Source organism: Tiliqua scincoides, chromosome 5 (assembly GCF_035046505.1).
Source record: "Tiliqua scincoides isolate rTilSci1 chromosome 5, rTilSci1.hap2, whole genome shotgun sequence".
Lineage (NCBI taxonomy): Eukaryota > Metazoa > Chordata > Lepidosauria > Squamata > Scincidae > Tiliqua > Tiliqua scincoides.
In genome coordinates, this window is record NC_089825.1 from 24,131,601 (window position 1) to 24,150,671 (window position 19,071).

Consider the following 19,071-nt stretch of genomic DNA (forward strand, 5'->3'; position numbering starts at 1 on the left):
GACTGCCTTGGAAAAGCCTCCTTCCAAATTAAGAGCAAATCTCAGAATCAGGAGAATGGGAGGGGGGTCTCTTATAAACAAGCCGTAGCAGAACATGGTGGTCTGAAAGATGTGGCAGGCCATTCCCTCCTGAGTGAACACAGGCCAAGCAGGCAAGACACCCACAATACAAGGTATTTATTAAAAAGGCTGATGAATCAAAACAACAAATGGAAAAAAGTAAGGGTTGAAAGCAAGTCACTGGTCAACTGGCAAAAGGAGACAAAGGAGGGCAGCAGCAAAACTTGGCAAGAAGGCTAAAATTCAAGCTGGAAACAAAGCAAATCCCTGACATGGCCAACTGGGTATGGTTTATTCCAGGACTGAAATTCCTACACTCCCATGCACAGCAGGTTAGCCTGGGCAGATGAGCCTTTTGTGATGCATTAGCTGCTTCCAACAACATGCAGAGGCTGTGGGTGCCTTGTGTATATGCAGCTTGTGGACAGTAACCTGTTTTTACCTGGGTAATTGGTCATTTGGGAGTCACCTGAGTTCCTATATCTCCTGCTCTTGGGCATCAGGTGTGCTTCACTGTCCAATGACCTGGCTCAAATTGACCTTGATTACAGGTCAAGGGGAAGACAAAAGATGCTCAGATAAAAAGCAACATCCTGGGATAATGGCTCCTTCGTCGGGATCACTTAGCAGCCTCTTCTGAGGTGCTAGAGAAAGGTCCAAAATAGGGAAAAATTGGCAAAACAAAACAAAAACAAAAAGATCTTCATCTCCGCTTCTTTCCCACCCACTACCTCTAGAAAAGTTTTTCTCTCAGAATGATCTTCTGAGCGGTGACTCTCCATGTGACAGTTGCTTAGGCTTAAGCATAAGGGGGGGGAGAGATCCTGCTGAACTACATGTGGCTTAGGCCAGCAATTTTCAACCGGTGGTATGCACAGCCCTAGATTAACCACTTAGCAAAATAAGCACTTGCTTAGGGCAGCAAGGGAAGGGGGGCACCACAGAGTTGGATTTTCCAGTGCCAGATTTACCATTGGCTGTGGTGCAAAAAAAAAACACAGTTAACCAAAACAAAGTCTGGAAAAGCACCAAATGGCTTAAGAAAATACTTCCAACAACCAAAATAGCTTACAGAGGCTTCTTTAGGGCCTTTCTGAGATCTGCAGAGTGGGTCACCAGGATGGGAGAGGCCTTCAGCATCACCAGGAGTGTTGCAACCCACTGCAGAGGATGAGATGGGGCACCATAGTCTTTTCAGTGCTTAGAGCCTCTAAAGGTCTTAATCCAGTCCTGGGTACACATACCACAGTGGTACCTGAGGTGTTGTCTAGTGTATGCATGACTTCCTGGGGACATCCACAGCCTGGCAGCAAGACTGCAAACAGTAGTAGGAGGCTCTAGAGGCAGAGCTCCAGTTTTTCACATATTTGGAAAAAGCCCACATGCTCACCCTGAGCCTCTTACTGCTCTTTGTAACACCACGCCTGGCCTCACAACCCAGACGTAACTGATGTTGATGACATGGCCAGTTACTTCCGATGGTATTTTAGATAATTAGACCATGAGAAGTGGTTCATTGAGGGGAAAAAGGTTGAAAAACACTGATTTAGGCCATACATTCCAGATGCCTCTTATAAATTAATGGAACAAATATATAAATATATGCAAACAAAATATTCTTTTGGAGGCAACTGCAGTGACATTTTCATAATGGAAAAAAATTGATTCTGCGGGGTACTTTTTATATGTCAGCAAAATGTCACATACCTTTGCCCAAATGGCAGCAGAGAGTCCTAGTACAGGGCTGACGGCCAATATGACAAGAGTCAGTTTCCAACCTTTGATGAACCCAATTATAAATCCTGTTAGAAATGTAGCTATCCCCTGAATGAGCATTGCAATTTTATCACCAATTCCTTCATTGATTTTGGAGACATCGCTGTAGAGCAAATTCAGGAAAACTTATTAGGGCAATTTGAAGGTTAAAAACAAAAATAATACCAATGGATGCTTTCCCCAGATGTTCCAACTGGGCCATTACAACATACTGTGAATTTATATTTCATATATATGACAGAACTTTATGTGGTGCTGGAGATTAGGATGCCAGAGCCACTTGCTTTCATCAAAGTAAGCAGAATGTTTTACTTTATCCTCCTACTCGTACTTATCCTCACCCTTTCCTAAAAATCAGTGGTTCTCAAACTTTTAGCACTGGGACCCACTTTTTAGAATGAGAAACTGTCATGACCCACTGGAAGTGACGTCATGACCGGAAGTGACATAATCAAACAGGACAATTTTTAACAATCTAAGGCTGTAATCCTACCCATACTCCCAGGAGTAAGTCCCATTTACTACCATTGTTGAAAGCATATACATAGTAGCCTGTTTAAAGGACAGATCTGTCACATTTCCTCAAATGCAGTCATATACCATGGTAGCATCAAGTCTAATATGTTAAAAATAAATTATTGAAATTAATGGGGACCCACCTGAAATTGGCTTGCGACCCACCTAGTGGGCCTCAACCCACAGTTTCAGAAACACTGAAAATTCATACTGATCTCAAAGGAGAGGCTTGGTACCTTCAACATTTTCAGATTTACTGTGGTATAATTTGTGTGTATAGACTAAAAAGCCATTAAATACAGGAAGTAAAGTCTGTGACAGACCAAGAGGGGTGAGAAGGAGGAATGCTGACCAGTGCTGGGAGAGCCCAATTATCATATGGGCCAGCTTTTCAGCAGTGCTGCTTCTACCAAGGTATCACTTCACGGACCACTTGTTAGCTCTGAGCTGCAAAGTGAAGTCACAAAGTGATGCTAAGATAATTGGGCTCCTCCAGCGTGACAATTGGACTCTCCCATATCTTGAAAATACGATCAAGATTTGCACATTTTATCTTCTGTCATTTGCAGCTAATTAGTTTTTATGTGAGAATGAAGTGCTTATTTCTGGCCATCATGGGCTTAATGATATCACTTCCTGCTTAATTATGTCACTTCCAGCCCTCAGGAAGTGCTGAGAGTGCTGTTTGGCCTGCCATATGAAACAGGTTTGACACCCCTGTTTTAAAGTATACATAAACACAGCAGCCATATGTAATTGCTCTAATTGGCGATTATGTAAATTTCCTAGCTTAACTATACTTAAGCATGTGGTGAGAAAGAAAATGTTGAGGGCAGAATGGGGAGGAATGGGCAGAAGTGGTCGGTAATAGGAAGGTGAATCAGGCTCCCAAGGAGGGTGGGTTTGGCAGTGGCATATGCCGAATCCTGACCCCCTTCCCAAGCCTGATCCACCTTCACAGATCAACTTGGACTTACGCCAACAATTGAGTGTGGATCTGTGGTGACTGCTGGAGGTTACCTCAGGACAATGGAACTAATGCTACCTTACCCCAAGGAGGCCTCCAGTGGTCAAAAATCTCCCTTGGGATACAGTGGAAGCTGCACTGGCACCACTACATGGGGATTTATTTAGAATTGGACTGCTAAAGACTGAAATTAAAATGAATCTCTTTTAAAACAACAACCAAACATGAAGGACATACGCACTCTATAAGCCGAGTATTGAGCTCTCCTACATCATTGACATCGAACCATCCAATTTCCTGCCGCATGATAGCATGAAAAAATTGTTGCCGAATTCTCTTGATCTGACGGCCAGCTGCTAATGTCCAAAACGCAATCTCCCCATAGGCAACAATGAGCACACCAGCTCCTAACCCAGAATAATAGTACGAATACCTGAAAGTATAAAATTCAGAGGTGCGTTCAAGAAAAATATTTGTATTAGTCCGCAGCCTCATAGAAACACATTGATTTGGAGAATGGTTCGCTTTTTAAATGAGCTTAGAATCATAAAGGAGAAAATGGTGTGGTTTTTTTACTTCCCTTTTTGGGTTTTAAATTTTCTTTAACTACCGAAAAAAACAAATGTATTCTATTTTCATCAATCAATTGATTTCAGAGGCAAGCTCAGGCATGCCGTTCATTCAAAGCGCATATTGCCCTGCCGCACACAAACATGGGTTGGGTCTCTCAGAGGCCAAAGTCTGTAGTGATAGCAAGCTGGACTTGCACGGCCATGAGACTGAGATCACAAGAGACAGAGAAAGGAGAGAAAAGGCAAACCTTTGGAAGAGCAGGTGAAGCTAAAGCAAGGAGAAAGCAGAAAAAGAAGAAAAAACAAAACATGAAAAAAACAGAGTGTTTGGGCTGGTTTCTTTAATCACTTGACAACATATTCCCGAGACAACAATACAATATGGGAGTCATAATTTTTGTTTGCTGCATTTCTACCCCATCTTCCTCCCATTCTGGAACTCAAGGCAGCACATACAGGTTCCCGAGTAGTCACTGACCAGCTCAGCTTTAACAAGACTTTATCATGCGGCCTCAGTCCATGCCCTGAGACTATAAACTGCAGGTAGGTTCTCAAGTCAGCAGGTGCAGTCATAAAAGCCCAGTACCTTCAATCCATTGATTATAATTTTTCTGACCCCGGTTAAGTGTTACTCAGTGGACAAGTTATCTTTCAGACTAATGAGGTTTACAGCTATCCTGCTTAGGAACAGGCAGGCCAGCTGGCCTGCACTGTGTCCTGTGCATAGTAGGAGGTAGCTGCTGCACAACTTGGAGTAAGGAAATTTATTTCCCCTTACCCTGTGTAGTGCAGTAGCCACCCCAATGGGGCTACTTGGATCTGTGCCAGCGATTTCACTGGCGCTGATCTAGGCAGACCAGTATAATGCTGGGCTGCTTGGAAGGGGGATTAGGCTTCAACCTAGGTTGCCCAGGCCAGACCCACACCATTTTTGGCCCCCCCAGGGCCCAGTTCACCCACCAGCCTACCCTTACCTTGCCCCCAAATTCCACTGTTCTGTTCAATTCACACCAGCTGAATTGGCCAGCACAAACTCACCCTTCACCAGTCTGGATCTGGCCCAGGAATCCAGACAACATCCTTGCACTGGCCTCCCTGGCTGACAAGAAGGTGCCAATATACCTTCCAGCACTTTGTAACACTCCTGGGCCAGAGCAAAGGACTTGCACCAGCTAAAGACTTGGCATGGATTGTGTCCTTAGTTATATTGCTATTAACATTATGATTGTGATATCACATCCCACCAGATATTTCAACTAGAATTTTTGTATGCTCACTAGTTCAAACTCTACCCAGCAGTGTAAGAACTGGTGAGAAATTGCCGTATAATGTTTGCTGTTCCTAGTAGTGCAGCTCGTTGCAGTTGTTCAACTGTTGTCTTTTTTAAGCCCGCATTGACTATTTTTTTCTTAAGGGCCTTGGGGATTGCATCTAGTGCACCAATGGCAATGGGGTGGTGGTTCTTTTCTTTCCCCAAAGGCACTGCATTTCAATCTCCAAGGTTCTTGTATACTGTGATCTAAATAAACCCTGTAAATTGAAATACTGTACCTTTGAAGAAAGGCCTATTGCCAATGGCAGCAGCAGCAGCAACAACAATAAAGTAGTCTACATGGCAAAATAAATGAAAAGACAGTGCCTGCTACCAAAAGGGTTAACAATATGGATATATATATATATATATATATATATATATATATATATATATATTGAAACAGTTCAAATAGATGGTTTTAAAGCAAAATATTCACATGAAGAACTGAGATACCGCAACACATGAAAAAGATATCACTTTCAAGATGTCTATAAAAAAATCCAGTACCTGGTCATTCGTTCTTCTAGAGTCTCATTTGAAAGAGAAATATTACTATATTGTGCTAAATGCACAGAGAGAGAGAGAGAGAGAGAGAGAGAGAGAGAGAGCACATTAGGTTGTAATAAAACAATTAAAGGCAACACTAAGGGTATACAACAAGTACTCATTTTTTCATGGGCTTGGTGCATGTTCCTCACCAGGTGTATTCTCTGATTATCTTGGATCAAACCCCCACTTCCCAGTTATTCAACACCTTGAAAACAGATGTGAACCACTGCATGATACCAACAACTTATATTTGGACAATTTCCCCATTTCTGGCCATTCCCCTACCCCAATTCTAGTTTTTCATTGTAAGAAAATATTAACTTTTTCCCCAACTGAATTTACATACGTTCAGAAACACAGAACACTTTATTACCAGAGTCTTTAAAAACAAATGACACTTAATTAGAACATATGTATACATTCACCACAGAGATCTTGCCAAGTGCATTAGTAGAACCCTAGCTTCCAAGCCATGAGAAGTTGTGGTTCCATTTTACTCTGCACTGGTCAGACCTCACCTGGAATCCTGTGTCCAGTTCTAGGCACCTCACTTTAAGAAAAATGCAGCCAAACTGGAGCGGGTTCAGAGGAGAGTGATAAGGATGATCTGAGGGCTGGAGAATAAGTCCTATGAGGAAAGGTTGAGGGAACTTGGTATGTTCAGCCAGGAGAAGATAAGGCTGAGAGTGCCCTAGTCTTCTAGGCAGAATCAAAGACAAGATCAGTATCCACACTAGGTGACACCAGGTTAACAGTCATTAGACTAGCCAAAACCAGAGCAGGTAATCTGGGGGTTATATAAGAGCTCTTGTACACATTCTGAAGCAGCAAGTTGTTTTCAGCTCTTTCCTTTTCCTGAATAGAGCAGCGTTCACCAATCCAGAGCAAAGGAACTCAGCAGTGTGATCATGACTAATTTATTTTGTTTAATTTTTTCCTGCTTTTCCAGAAGCATTTTATATCCAAAATGGTTCACAGAATCTAAAACCATTTGAATTATAAAACCATTTGAAATTGATCAAATATTAGTGGCGCTCCTGGGGGGCAAATGCAGGCAAGGCAGGGCGCCACACCTCCAGGGGAGGTGCCACCTTCATTGTCCACCGCCCCCTGTCCCTGTCTGGGGGACTTTGGAGAGCCAGGGAGGCCGCACATGACCTCCCTGGCCCTCCAAAAGCCTTCTTAGGCCCTCGGAGGGCCTTTAAACCCCACTTCTGGTTTTCAGCCAAAAACCAAAAGTGGGATTTAAAGACCCTCCAGAAGGCCAAAAATTGCTACTTCCAGTTTTTGGTTGAAAACTGGAAGTAGCCATTTTCGCCATTAAAAAGGCCCCCGGCGGGGGGCAGCACTTGGGGGGCAGCACTCTGACGTCCTGGCCCCAGATGGCACCAAGGCCAGGATTGCCAGTGCTAAAAATACACACCATTCCTTGAGTACATTGTAATAGCTGTAGAAAATGAATAACATCTGCAGCATCAGGAGATAAAAAACATTTTCAGAAAGCAGCAAACCAGGAAGCACCGAACACCTGCTTATTTAACCTGCTGAAAGCCAATTTAGGGCCCAATCCTATCCAATTTTCCAGTGCCAGTGCAACTGTGCTAATGGGGCATGCACTGCATCTTGTAGTGGGGCAGCAGTTACAGAGGCCTCCTTAAGGTATGGGAACATTTGTTCCCTTATCATGGGGCTGCATTGTAGTTGCATCAGGGCTGGAAAATTGGGCCCTTAGTTAGTAGCCATCTGAAAACAGGAAGAGAAGGAGCCTTGTGAATCTTCCCAATGAGATAATTCCATAGTGTTGTCACTACCACTGAAAAGGCCCTGACTCATTGTCATGGCAACCAACCACTATCTATACCGGTGATGACACAGAGAGCACAGGGCATCCAAAGTTGATTTTAGGGCAAGAAGAGGTTCACAAGGAGAGACGGCAGTTCTTAAGGTCCCTTGGTGCTCAGCCGTGACTGAAGAGATTCAATTAAGTTACAGTAGCAACACCCAGAGCTTGGTTCTGAATTATAGGGAAAATTATCTTCAATTTCTAAATCACTTCTTGTCATATTTATGGTTTCTATCATATATTCCTATGGGCGCAATCCTAACTGACTTTCCAGCACTGACATGGCTGTGCCAGTGGGGCATGTACTGCATCCTGCAGTTGGGGGGCTGTTATGGACGCCTCATCAAGGTAAGGCAATGTTTGTTCCCTTACCTTGGAGCTGCATTGCCCTTGCCCCAGTGCTGGAAAGTTGGTTAGGATTGCACCCTATATCTCTTCTGTATTTTCTTCAATCTTCCTTTCATGCATTAATCCTATTGTCCTAAGGGTGTGTTGCCATTAAAGCCTTTATCAACTTAAGATTGCAAAAACATGCTCAAATGATTTTCTTGTTGTATAGCTTTCATAAGGGTTGTTTACCTGTATGTTCCACTGTCATTGTTATTAAGGATATTTATATACTGCTTATAAGGAAACAAAGAGGTTACAAAACGAGTTACAAAAGATATGCCTCTATTTGGTCTCTCTCCCTGCTCCACCCACCCTTTGCATCCATGCAATAGCTCTTACCTTGAATACCAGCACCAACAAAGCTATCTGTCATGTCTCCAAAAATAATCATCATGCATGGAAGGGCAGCTCCATGGAGAGCAGACAAGAGGGTGCCTACAACCATTAGTAATTTATCCACACAATTTGAGTAACGGAACTGGAAATAAGAAAATCCACATGTGAAAAGACAATGTCTCCATTAACGCACATCAATTATACCCATTACATAATTAATAACACACAGCCCAATCCTGTCCACACTTTCCTGGGAGTAAGCCCCATTGACTGTAATGGGACTTACTTCTGAGTAGACATGCAAAGGCTTAGGCTGTCAGTGTCTTTTTACCGGCATTCTAGGCACCAACACATTCTTTTCTTCAGAGGCAATTAGCATCTGAAGACCCAATATGAACTGTGCTCTTTGCAGGGGCAAATGTTTAGAGCAATGTTTCTCAAACTGTGGGGCTAGACCCACTAGGTGGGTCATGAACCAATTTCAGGTGGGTCCCCATTCATTTGACTATTTTATTTTTAATAGGTTAGACTTGATACTACCATGGTGAGTGACTGCATTTGGGGAAATGTTACAGACCTGTACTTTTAAACTGCTATGTATATTCTTTTAACTATGATAGTAAATGGGACTTACTCCTGGGAAAGTATGTGTAGGATTGCAGCCTAGGATTGTGAAAAATGTCCCTGCTTGATGATGTCACTTCTGGTCATGACATCACTTTCAGTGGATCCTGACAGATTCTCATTCTAAAAAGTGGGTCCCGGTGTTAAATGTGTGAGAACCACTGGATTGGAGCATCCTTCCCCCAGCCATCATCCCTGTCCAGATCCTCTCCTGCAATTGCTATCTTGGATGATAAAAAAATGAGGATGAAAGAACCAAAAATAAGTTTGTGGTAACATGCAGCTGACTCCCTGGTCATAGGCTAAATTTATCTCACTGTGCTATCTATAACCACACTATTTCAATCTCTATGGTTCAGTCTAAATCTCGCAAGTGCGATGTGGACAGCAGTCATATTTATATGCTTTCCTACACAAAGCTGCTTTCCATTAGCATTAATTCTTTACAGCACTCTTTTTCCTGGCTCTGATTGGCAGCCATGGTAGCCAGGGGGAACGGTGCATTCTGGATAGTAAGGAGCCAATCGGTGCCTGTTTCTGAATGATCTCCCCTTCAGTGCTGTTTCCCGTAGCACTTGACTTTCAGGGAACGTATCCCTGAAGCTACAGAAGGCAAGACCATTTAGTTACTAGATTTCTTCTGCAAACCACTTTGAGAAGTTTTTTGGTTGAAAAGCGGTATATAAATACTGTTGTTTTTGTTGATGATGATGATGATGATGAGAATGATGTTGGCAAATTCTAAGTAGCATGTGCGCCAGCACACCATGCACTACACCAGTGCTAGCTGTTGCAAAAATGCCATAAAGCACTTCGCAATGGCATAGTAGTTGTCAGTGCTGGCGCGAAGGCCTGCACCAGCGCATGCGCACTGGCAGAAGGAGGCAGAGAAGTACACACCAGAGAAGGTAAGAGCTGTACTGAACTGCGCAGAGGCACATCGGGGCAGGGGATGGGGAGAGGGTAGAGATGCATGGGGCAGGGGGAGGGCAGCAATGGTGGCATGGATGGTCAGATCAGGTCCAAGAGGAGGGTAGATGGTTTGAACCCAGTTTTGAAACTCTGGTTAATGCTAACCATGGTTAGCACCAGTACAAATGTAAACTGCACCATAGTTAATCTTATAAGGGAAGGAGTGGAGGAATTTGCAGGATAGAAAAAGAGAAGGGGGAGATGGAACAAATGTGAGAGCCTAAAGCTGATCTCCTAGTCACAGAGATAATCAACATTATGTCCAAACAGAGCCTTTAAATTATTCAACAATATGGATCTGGAATAGAACTTACCACTGCAAGAGGGCCGACCATAGGTTTCGGTTTCTCTTTTTTTTCTTTACTGGCACTGCTGAATAACCCACAAATTGTTTTTTTAGATTTCAGGGAAAAAAACAAGCTAGTTTAACACTGACAAATATTAAACAGAAACACAGTTTCCCTTAAAAAGAGAAATAAAAATACAGTATGAAGGCAAATTATTGCTGTATTTTGCAACTGTTTCTCAATCTGCCACTTAAAAAAAAAGCTCAGGGCATATTGTGTATGGAGAGGACACAATCAATCCCATCACCACCAAACTATTGATAGTATGAGAGCTGCAAACCAAGACCTTTCAAATTTACCAAACAGCTGCAACTTTTAAAACTGGCAATGCATGTAATGGATTTTAAATCCCTTCCAGCTTCTCAGGGATTGTCTTGATAATTAGGGGTCAGGGCCTTCTATCAGCATAGGAGGATGGAAACATGATACAGGGGATAGTAATGATTATGCTTATTCATACAGATCCTGCATTATACAAATAAGAGCCCAATCCTACTGACTCCAGCAGTGGTGCTGCACTTGCAGCGCCTCATATTGACTGGGTCAATTTGTGTTCTGGTCACGATAAGGAAACCGGATTTCTTGACGTGCTAAATGACTGTGGCTTAGATCAGCTAGTCACGGAGCCCACCAGAGGACAGGTGGCTCTGGATTTAATTTTGTGCGGTACGCAGGACCTGGTTAGAGATGTAAATGTTACTGAGCCATTGGGGAACAGTGATCATGCTGCGATCCGTTTTGATGTGCACGTTGGGGGAAGAATACCAGGCAAATCTCTAACAAAAACCCTTGACTTCCGACGGGCGGACTTCCCTCAAATGAGGAGGCTGGTTAGAAGGAGGTTGAAAGGGAGGGTAAAAAGAGTCCAGTCTCTCCAGAGTGCATGGAGGCTGCTTAAAACAACAGTAATAGAGGCCCAGCAGAGGTGTATACCGCAAAGAAAGAAGGGTTCCACTAAATCCAGGAGAGTGCCCGCATGGCTAACCAGCCAAGTTAGAGAGGCTGTGAAGGGCAAGGAAGCTTCCTTCCGTAAATGGAAGTCTTGCCCTAATGAAGAGAATAAAAAGGAACATAAACTGTGGCAAAAGAAATGTAAGAAGGTGATAGGGGAGGCCAAGCGAGACTATGAGGAACGCATGGCCGGCAACATTAAGGGGAATAATAAAAGCTTCTTCAAATATGTTAGAAGCAGGAAACCCGCCAGAGAAGCGGTTGGCCCTCTGGATGGTGAGGGAGGGAAAGGGGAGATAAAAGGAGACTTAGAGATGGCAGAGAAATTAAATGAGTTCTTTGCATCTGTCTTCACGGCAGAAGACCTCGGGCAGATACCGCTGCCCGAACGGCCCCTCCTGACCGAGGAGTTAAGTCAGATAGAGGTTAAAAGAGAAGATGTTTCAGACCTCATTGATAAATTAAAGATCAATAAGTCACCGGGCCCTGATGGCATCCACCCAAGGGTTATTAAGGAATTGAAGAATGAAGTTGCAGATCTCTTGACTAAGGTATGCAACTTGTCCCTCAAAACGGCCACGGTACCAGAAGATTGGAGGATAGCAAATGTCACGCCTATTTTTAAAAAGGGAAAGAGGGGGGACCCAGGAAACTATAGGCCGGTCAGCCTAACATCCATACCGGGTAAGATGGTGGAATGCCTCATCAAAGATAGGATCTCAAAACACATAGACGAACAGGCCTTGCTGAGGGAGAGTCAGCATGGCTTCTGTAAGGGTAAGTCGTGCCTCACCAACCTTATAGAATTCTTTGAAAAGGTCAACAGGCATGTGGATGCGGGAGAACCCGTGGACATTATATATCTGGACTTTCAGAAGGCGTTTGACACGGTCCCTCACCAAAGGCTACTGAAAAAACTCCACAGTCAGGGAATTAGAGGACAGGTCCTCTCGTGGATTGAGAACTGGTTGGAGGCCAGGAAGCAGAGAGTGGGTGTCAATGGGCAATTTTCACAATGGAGAGAGGTGAAAAGCGGTGTGCCCCAAGGATCTGTCCTGGGACCGGTGCTTTTCAACCTCTTCATAAATGACCTGGAGACAGGGTTGAGCAGTGAAGTGGCTAAGTTTGCAGACGACACCAAACTTTTCCAAGTGGTAAAGACCAGAAGTGATTGTGAGGAGCTCCAGAAGGATCTCTCCAGACTGGCAGAATGGGCAGCAAAATGGCAGATGCGCTTCAATGTCAGTAAGTGTAAAGTCATGCACATTGGGGCAAAAAATCAAAACTTTAGATATAGGCTGATGGGTTCTGAGCTGTCTGTGACAGATCAGGAGAGAGATCTTGGGGTGGTGGTGGACAGGTCGATGAAAGTGTCGACCCAATGTGCGGCAGCAGTGAAGAAGGCCAATTCTATGCTTGGGATCATTAGGAAGGGTATTGAGAACAAAACGGTTAGTATTATAATGCCGTTGTACAAATCGATGGTAAGGCCACACCTGGAGTATTGTGTCCAGTTCTGGTCGCCGCATCTCAAAAAAGACATAGTGGAAATGGAAAAGGTGCAAAAGAGAGCGACTAAGATGATTACGGGGCTGGGGCACCTTCCTTATGAGGAAAGGCTACGGCGTTTGGGCCTCTTCAGCCTAGAAAAGAGACGCTTGAGGGGGGACATGATTGAGACATACAAAATTATGCAGGGGATGGACAGAGTGGATAGGGAGATGCTCTTTACACTCTCACATAATACCAGAACCAGGGGACATCCACTAAAATTGAGTGTTGGGCGGGTTAGGACAGACAAAAGAAAATATTTCTTTACTCAGCGCGTGGTCGGTCTGTGGAATTCCTTGCCACAGGATGTGGTGCTGGCGTCTAGCCTAGACGCCTTTAAAAGGGGATTGGATGAGTTTCTGGAGGAAAAATCCATTATGGGGTACAAGCCATGATGTGTATGCGCAACCTCCTGATTTTAGGAATGGGTTAAGTCAGAATGCCAGATGTAGGGGAGAGCACCAGGATGAGGTCTCTTGTTATCTGGTGTGCTCCCTGGGGCATTTGGTGGGCCGCTGTGAGATACAGGAAGCTGGACTAGATGGGCCTATGGCCTGATCCAGTGGGGCTGTTCTTATGTTCTTATGTTCTTATGCCACAAAAGTGCTATAAAGCACTTTGCCACCAGTGGGAGACACCCAGCACCAGCAGAGAGGCCGGTGCCAGTCAGTACTCGGCCTCTGCACTGGGACAATTCAGGCAAGGGACACCGGAAGGTGAGCACTGCCATTGGGTGGAGAGGAGGCTTTTGGAGGCAGGGAAGGGCAGAGGGATGACGGGGAGATAAGGAACAAAGGAACACGGGCCCAAGAGGGGGCAGGAATGGTGGCAGAGGCTGCTGCCATATCCTATGCCCCTTCCAAACCACAAAACATGACACAGATCTTCTCGGTTCTGCCCCAGCTCGGGAGCACAGAACCTGGAGAAGCACAAGTATCCGCCATCTGTCCATTGCAGAGCAATCCATAACTGTGTGTATGTACAGGTGGAGTCTCACTATTTGAGAGGGTTCCATGTGGATGGCAAAAATCACACTAAAGCAAATCCATTTAAAAACAATGTCATTCACACTAAAGCAAATCCATTTAAAAACAATTGGAGTGAAGCTGAAGCTGCTTGGAGAGAGAATGACTGATGGATTAGTCCACTGCCCTCTCTCGCATTAATGAGGCTATTGTTAAAAGGCTGTTTTCCTTTAATTTAAAGGGCCCTTCTCATCATGTTGAGATAGAAAAAAAATCCATGGATAATTAGGTTATACCTGTAATCACTTGCATGACTATCTCTCTTCAACAGTAAGAAAAGCAGTTTTTTTAAACTGTGATTTTAAAGGGATGCATTTTTCCCCTTCTCCAGGGATCAGCACGTTCTTTTTCATTTGCAGTGGCCATTCGTGTTGAGTCAAATCCGTGTATAAGACATCCATGTGTAACAAGGTTGGACATGTACTTCAGATGCCAGAACAATGAGGTAGAACAGAATTAGCACTTAAAAATACCACTGCGGGATGATGGAAATGGCCACTGTGGTCCCTGGCACAAGTGGTGCTTGCAATGGAGTGCCAAGAACTGATAAAAAGAAGACAAGATACACAGACTGGTCTTCACAAACTGCAGGTTTGAATGCTGAAGTGTCTCCTTTGTATGTACTGTAAGGACTGCTATCCATTGCTGTAGAATCCTCCTTGCCCTTTTGGCCCAACATAAAACCTGGAATGGACAATCAGTCTATGACTAACCAGGGGCATTCTAAACATCAGCCTGGATTAAGGAATGGCTTAATAACAAACGTAGCGGTACAGTTGGCGAGCACCTTGCATGCACTTTACTCGCACTACTTCAAGTACATGTGCTAGGCCAAAAAAGAAAAAAAATGAGAAAAACAACAGTTTAAATAGTACAGGCAACTCTGCCTGCCATTCTGTTTACTAAATACAGGCATGCCCTGTTATCTGTGGGTGTTCCATTCCAGAACCCAACATGGAGCTTCTCAAGTCTGTGCTGGCAAAATACCCAGCACAGACTTGAGAAACCTTATTGTAGGGCCTGGGGCTTTCCTTGGGGACTTTTGTCCCCTTTCCCTGAGGAGATCTCCTGTGGCTTCCCTGTGCAGGATACAGTAGTGGCTATTTTGGCACCACTGTTCCTCCAGGCACCAGGAAGCATAGGATTGGGTTGTTTAATTGTTAAAGAGACTATATTATTTGTTGAATTTAAGGTAGTTTTTACTCTGTCCCAGATCCTAACCAACTTTCCAGCTCTGGCATAGCTCTGCTAATGGAGCATGTGCTGAATCCTGCAGTTCAGGGGCAGTCACGGATGCCACCACAAGGTAAGGGAATGTTTTTCCCTTACCTTGGAGCTGCATTGCCCTTAGGTCGATGCTGGAAAATTGGTTAGGATTGTGTCCTATATGTGATTTTGGTTTCACATGCCAATCTCAGAACTTAACTTTTAAGTTAGATGCAGGCTGACTGTATTGTGTTCACAAGAGTGCTGAAGGAACTTGTGCTACTGTTTATTTCTAGGAAAATGATCATTTCTCCTCAAATGTAAGCTTCACTGAGTTTGACCTGGTAGGTATGTGTGGAATTTCAGCCTTAATAAAGCACATCATATGCTCAACTGAAAACAGGGATTCTTTAGCCATTTTTAAAATTTCATTTCATTTTATTTGCAAATCTACAGGCCTGCCTTTCATACTAAAACATTTTGATGCCCTGATCCTTCTTATTGCTGATTCTTTACAGATGTAAAAGATCTCAATCTCTCTCTCTCTCTCCCCCCCCCCCCAAATGATTCTCAGTGGTCTCTTTTGTTCTCACTTAGCATGATTGCATATTTCACAGATATGGCCATTCTTTTTCTTCCCCATATGCTTTCTAGTGTTACGTTTTTGTCAAGCTTTCCTCCTTATCAATAATCAGAAAACTGGAAGTGAGGGTTAAAGAGTAACAATTAACTCCAAATAGGGAGAAGTGCTCTGGCTGCGCACCAATCACCAAACAGAGATCATGGACTTTGCAAGGTGTTTAGGAGCATATTTTATGTACACTGTCATAGATGTCATGTTGCTTAGTGATGGCCTTATCTTGCTGCGCCACTGATATGGGGTGTGAAGTGAACATGGCCCTGGGCACAGTCAGTCAACCAGGAGCATTTCTTTAGAACAGGTGTGCCCAAACCCCAGCCCTGGGGCCACTTGTGGCCCTTGAGGCCTCTCAATGCGGCCATCAGGGAGCCCCCAGCCTCCAATGAGCCTCTGGCCCTCTGGAGATTTGTTGGAGCCCACACTGGCCTGACACAACTGCTCTCAGCGTGAGGGCGACTGTTTGACCTCTCGCGTGAGCTGTAGGATGAGGGCTCCCACCACTGCTTGTTGGTTCACATCTGTGATGCAGTAGCGGCAGTAAAGGAAAGGCCAGCCTTGCTTTGTGCAAGGCCTTTTATAGGCCTTGAGCTATTGCAAGACCTTCTTTCATTCATGTAAGTTCATCTTTAATATACTCATTTATGTAAACTTATGTAAATTTATTCAAATTTTAAATGTAAATTAATTCTTTTTTTCTCCGCCCCCCCCGACAGTGTCAGAGAGGATGTGGCCCTCCTGCCAAAAACTTTGGACACCCCTGCTTTAGAATCATGTTCAGAGGCTGTTTATTTTACTTAGGGCACAATCCTAACCCTTTATGCCAGTGCTTTCCAGCACTGACATAAGGGCAATGCAGCTCTGAGGTAAGGGAACAAACATTTCCTGACTTTGAGGAGGCCTCCGTGAGTGACACCCAACTGCAGGATGCAGCACATGTCCCATTGGCACTGCTATGCCAGTGCTGGAAAGCACTGACATCAGGGGTTAGGATTGTGCCCTTAGTTAATTGTGTGATTTCAGAGAACCCGTTCAGAATCTTGGCTGCAATCCTGTACATACTCTCCTAGGAGTATGCTGCATTAACACAATGAGAAGTTCCAATGCAATGGACTCACTACTCAGAAGTGAGTAGACATGCACTGAATTGTGCTGCTCGACAATCTGTCTTTGCTTTGGAAAATGTATGATAATATATCCTCCCCCCCCCCCCCCAAAAAAAAGGTTTTGCCAAAAGAAAAAAAAATGATACTTTCTCCTGGCCCAGAGTTTTTGACAGGAGACAACAGTGATGGCATCATCATATATGGATGACAAAGAGCTAAATAATGTCCTGCGAAAGAAATTTGTCTCAATAGTTGTTCCAAGTGACCTGGACCAAACATTCCTGCTATGGCCCAGAACATGTCATAATGTGTCATTTCTTCAGTAGTTACTGCTAAAGATGTTAGTTCTTGTACTTGTATAAAAAAGGAAAACAGTCCAAACCCAATAAATTAATAACAATGACAACATCACATTGAGACTGCGATACCAGCAAAACAAGGCAGAATAGAACAGAGGTAAAGCTATCGCCAAGACAATATATTCTTCAATATTCCTGTGCTAACAATGAATGCAACAGTCCACCAAAAGCGTACCACAGTTTTCCCTTTAACACAAAATCACATGAAGATCAGATCAGTTAGATCTGAAGGACGGTGTATTTCCCAAGAGCTCGTGCCCCATTATCCTTCCCTTATTCTCCTTTTCTTTTCATGTTGCCGATTTATTCAGATCGTAAGCCAGCAAGCAGGTGCCTTGTCTTTTTGGAGCTTGTGATTTTATTATCATTATCAATAGATAGTTGAAAGATTCAGAAAAAAATGCCTACCTTTTGCTTTCTGTCTGAGCAACTTTATCGGTTACAGGGACCTCTCCAGCTTCGCCATTCATGTTCATTTTTACTTCACGTTCAGATACCATTTCTGTCGAACGAGGAAATGGAATATCGCAGGAAATCAAATTACTGTATAGACCAGTACACAGGCTTAAAGAAGCCTGCTGCTATTAAACTATGGAATACAGAGCACTTCCAAAATGTAGCTTTTGAAACAACTTATTCTACCTACGTCACAGCCAGAAAACAATCAGACTGTAATTGCTTTGGATACTCCAGCTAACGGTGCCAAGAGGCATCTTTTAAAGTGCTCATTCTCTGATATTGATCAGGGAGGCAGCAACTGTCCCTCTTCATTCTAGCATAGCATCTTTTCCACATGCTGTTTACTGGTACTGGATCTCTCTCTCTCTCTCTCTCTCTCTCTCTCTCTCTCTCTCTCTCTCTCTGTAAAACACTTTGTGAACTTTTTTTTATAGAAAAGCAGCATACACATATTTCAAATAAGAATTAATTTCAAAAAGCCTCTACATAAAGCCTAGAAAAGTAATACCTACTAAATACTAATGTACTGTATCTTTGCAGTTACTGTTTACATCTGTGTGTACATTTACTTGACCTTCTGAATCAGTAAATTAGTTTTGTACACCTAATCACAGTTTAACTATCAAAGAACTATGTTGATCAACTGCATTTACTGTAGCTCTACTACAGTCTGCCTCTGACCTTTGCAAACATAGCATTTCAGCATATAATACAACCTTGGGAAAATTGTATAATCACTGGCTTACCAAAAGGGATGATAATCCTGTCTTGTTTCTTCTTTTTGAAATGTTCAGTACCAATGGATGGCAAGGATGTGGTTGTTGATGAGCAGTGGAGATAGCTGCCTACTGCTGCCTTACATAAAACAGTGCTGTGACAAAAGCTTTTATTGTAACAGATAGTTTGCCAGCACTTCACACTCCCCTTGGATCCTGCTTTAGCCCAGGAGAGTTAAATTCATGCATGTTCAACTCCGCCTCCTTCAAGATAAATATTTAACAAAGCCAGACCTGTCCCTGGGTTGCCAACTCCCCAGAATTGGCCTGGAGGCTCCAGGTATTGCATCGATATCCTGGTGACTCTTGCAACAATCCTGAAGACCTTAACAGGGCCTCCCTGGCTTGGTGATGACTGCGTTGGGGGAAAAAATATCCAGGAATAGCATCAGTCGCAGTTGGCAACATAATGAACTGGCTTCCGCTACCACTGTGCTCTAAGCAAGAGTCTTTCTTGGGTAACGAAGTTTCTTAAGGTCAGAAGCTGCTTCTCACAATATGAAGGCTGAAGGAGGATGCCAACAGCCTTGCCCACTTTAAGTTTCATTGAATCTTTTTCACTGTAGAGAATAAAATAACAAAGAAAACATATGAGAAGGGAAAGAGAAATAAGGAATCAGTTAAGGACAAGAGATCAGGATACGATCTTAAAATGGGAGTGTGTGGAATGTATTACGGAAAAAGAGGAAATGCGCAGGAAAGGAATATTCAGATGTGTGCAACAATATAAATAC

At 43.6% G+C, this 19,071-nt stretch overlaps 1 protein-coding gene across 4 annotated transcripts in view; it reads right to left on the bottom strand.

Moving 5' to 3' along the window:
- The window catches only part of ABCB1 (ATP binding cassette subfamily B member 1), a 58,661-nt gene extending 39,963 nt beyond the window's left edge, over window positions 1–18,698 (bottom strand). The window contains exons 1-7 of one of the 4 annotated variants that reach the window (XM_066628501.1): window positions 18,308–18,696; window positions 17,511–17,604; window positions 10,235–10,289; window positions 8,328–8,466; window positions 5,714–5,768; window positions 3,561–3,752; window positions 1,768–1,939 (exon numbers count right to left, since the gene is read on the bottom strand). In XM_066628501.1, coding sequence (XP_066484598.1) covers window positions 1,768–1,939; window positions 3,561–3,752; window positions 5,714–5,768; window positions 8,328–8,466; window positions 10,235–10,289; window positions 17,511–17,602 — 705 coding nt within the window. In that variant the 5' untranslated portion in view covers window positions 17,603–17,604; window positions 18,308–18,696. Of the gene's footprint in view, window positions 1–502; window positions 679–1,767; window positions 1,940–3,560; window positions 3,753–5,713; window positions 5,769–8,327; window positions 8,467–10,234; window positions 10,293–17,510; window positions 17,605–18,307 lie in introns of those variants that run through there. The other 3 variants (XM_066628499.1, XM_066628503.1, XM_066628502.1) reach the window with 3 other exon arrangements.
- Window positions 18,699–19,071: the final 373 nt, after the last annotated feature.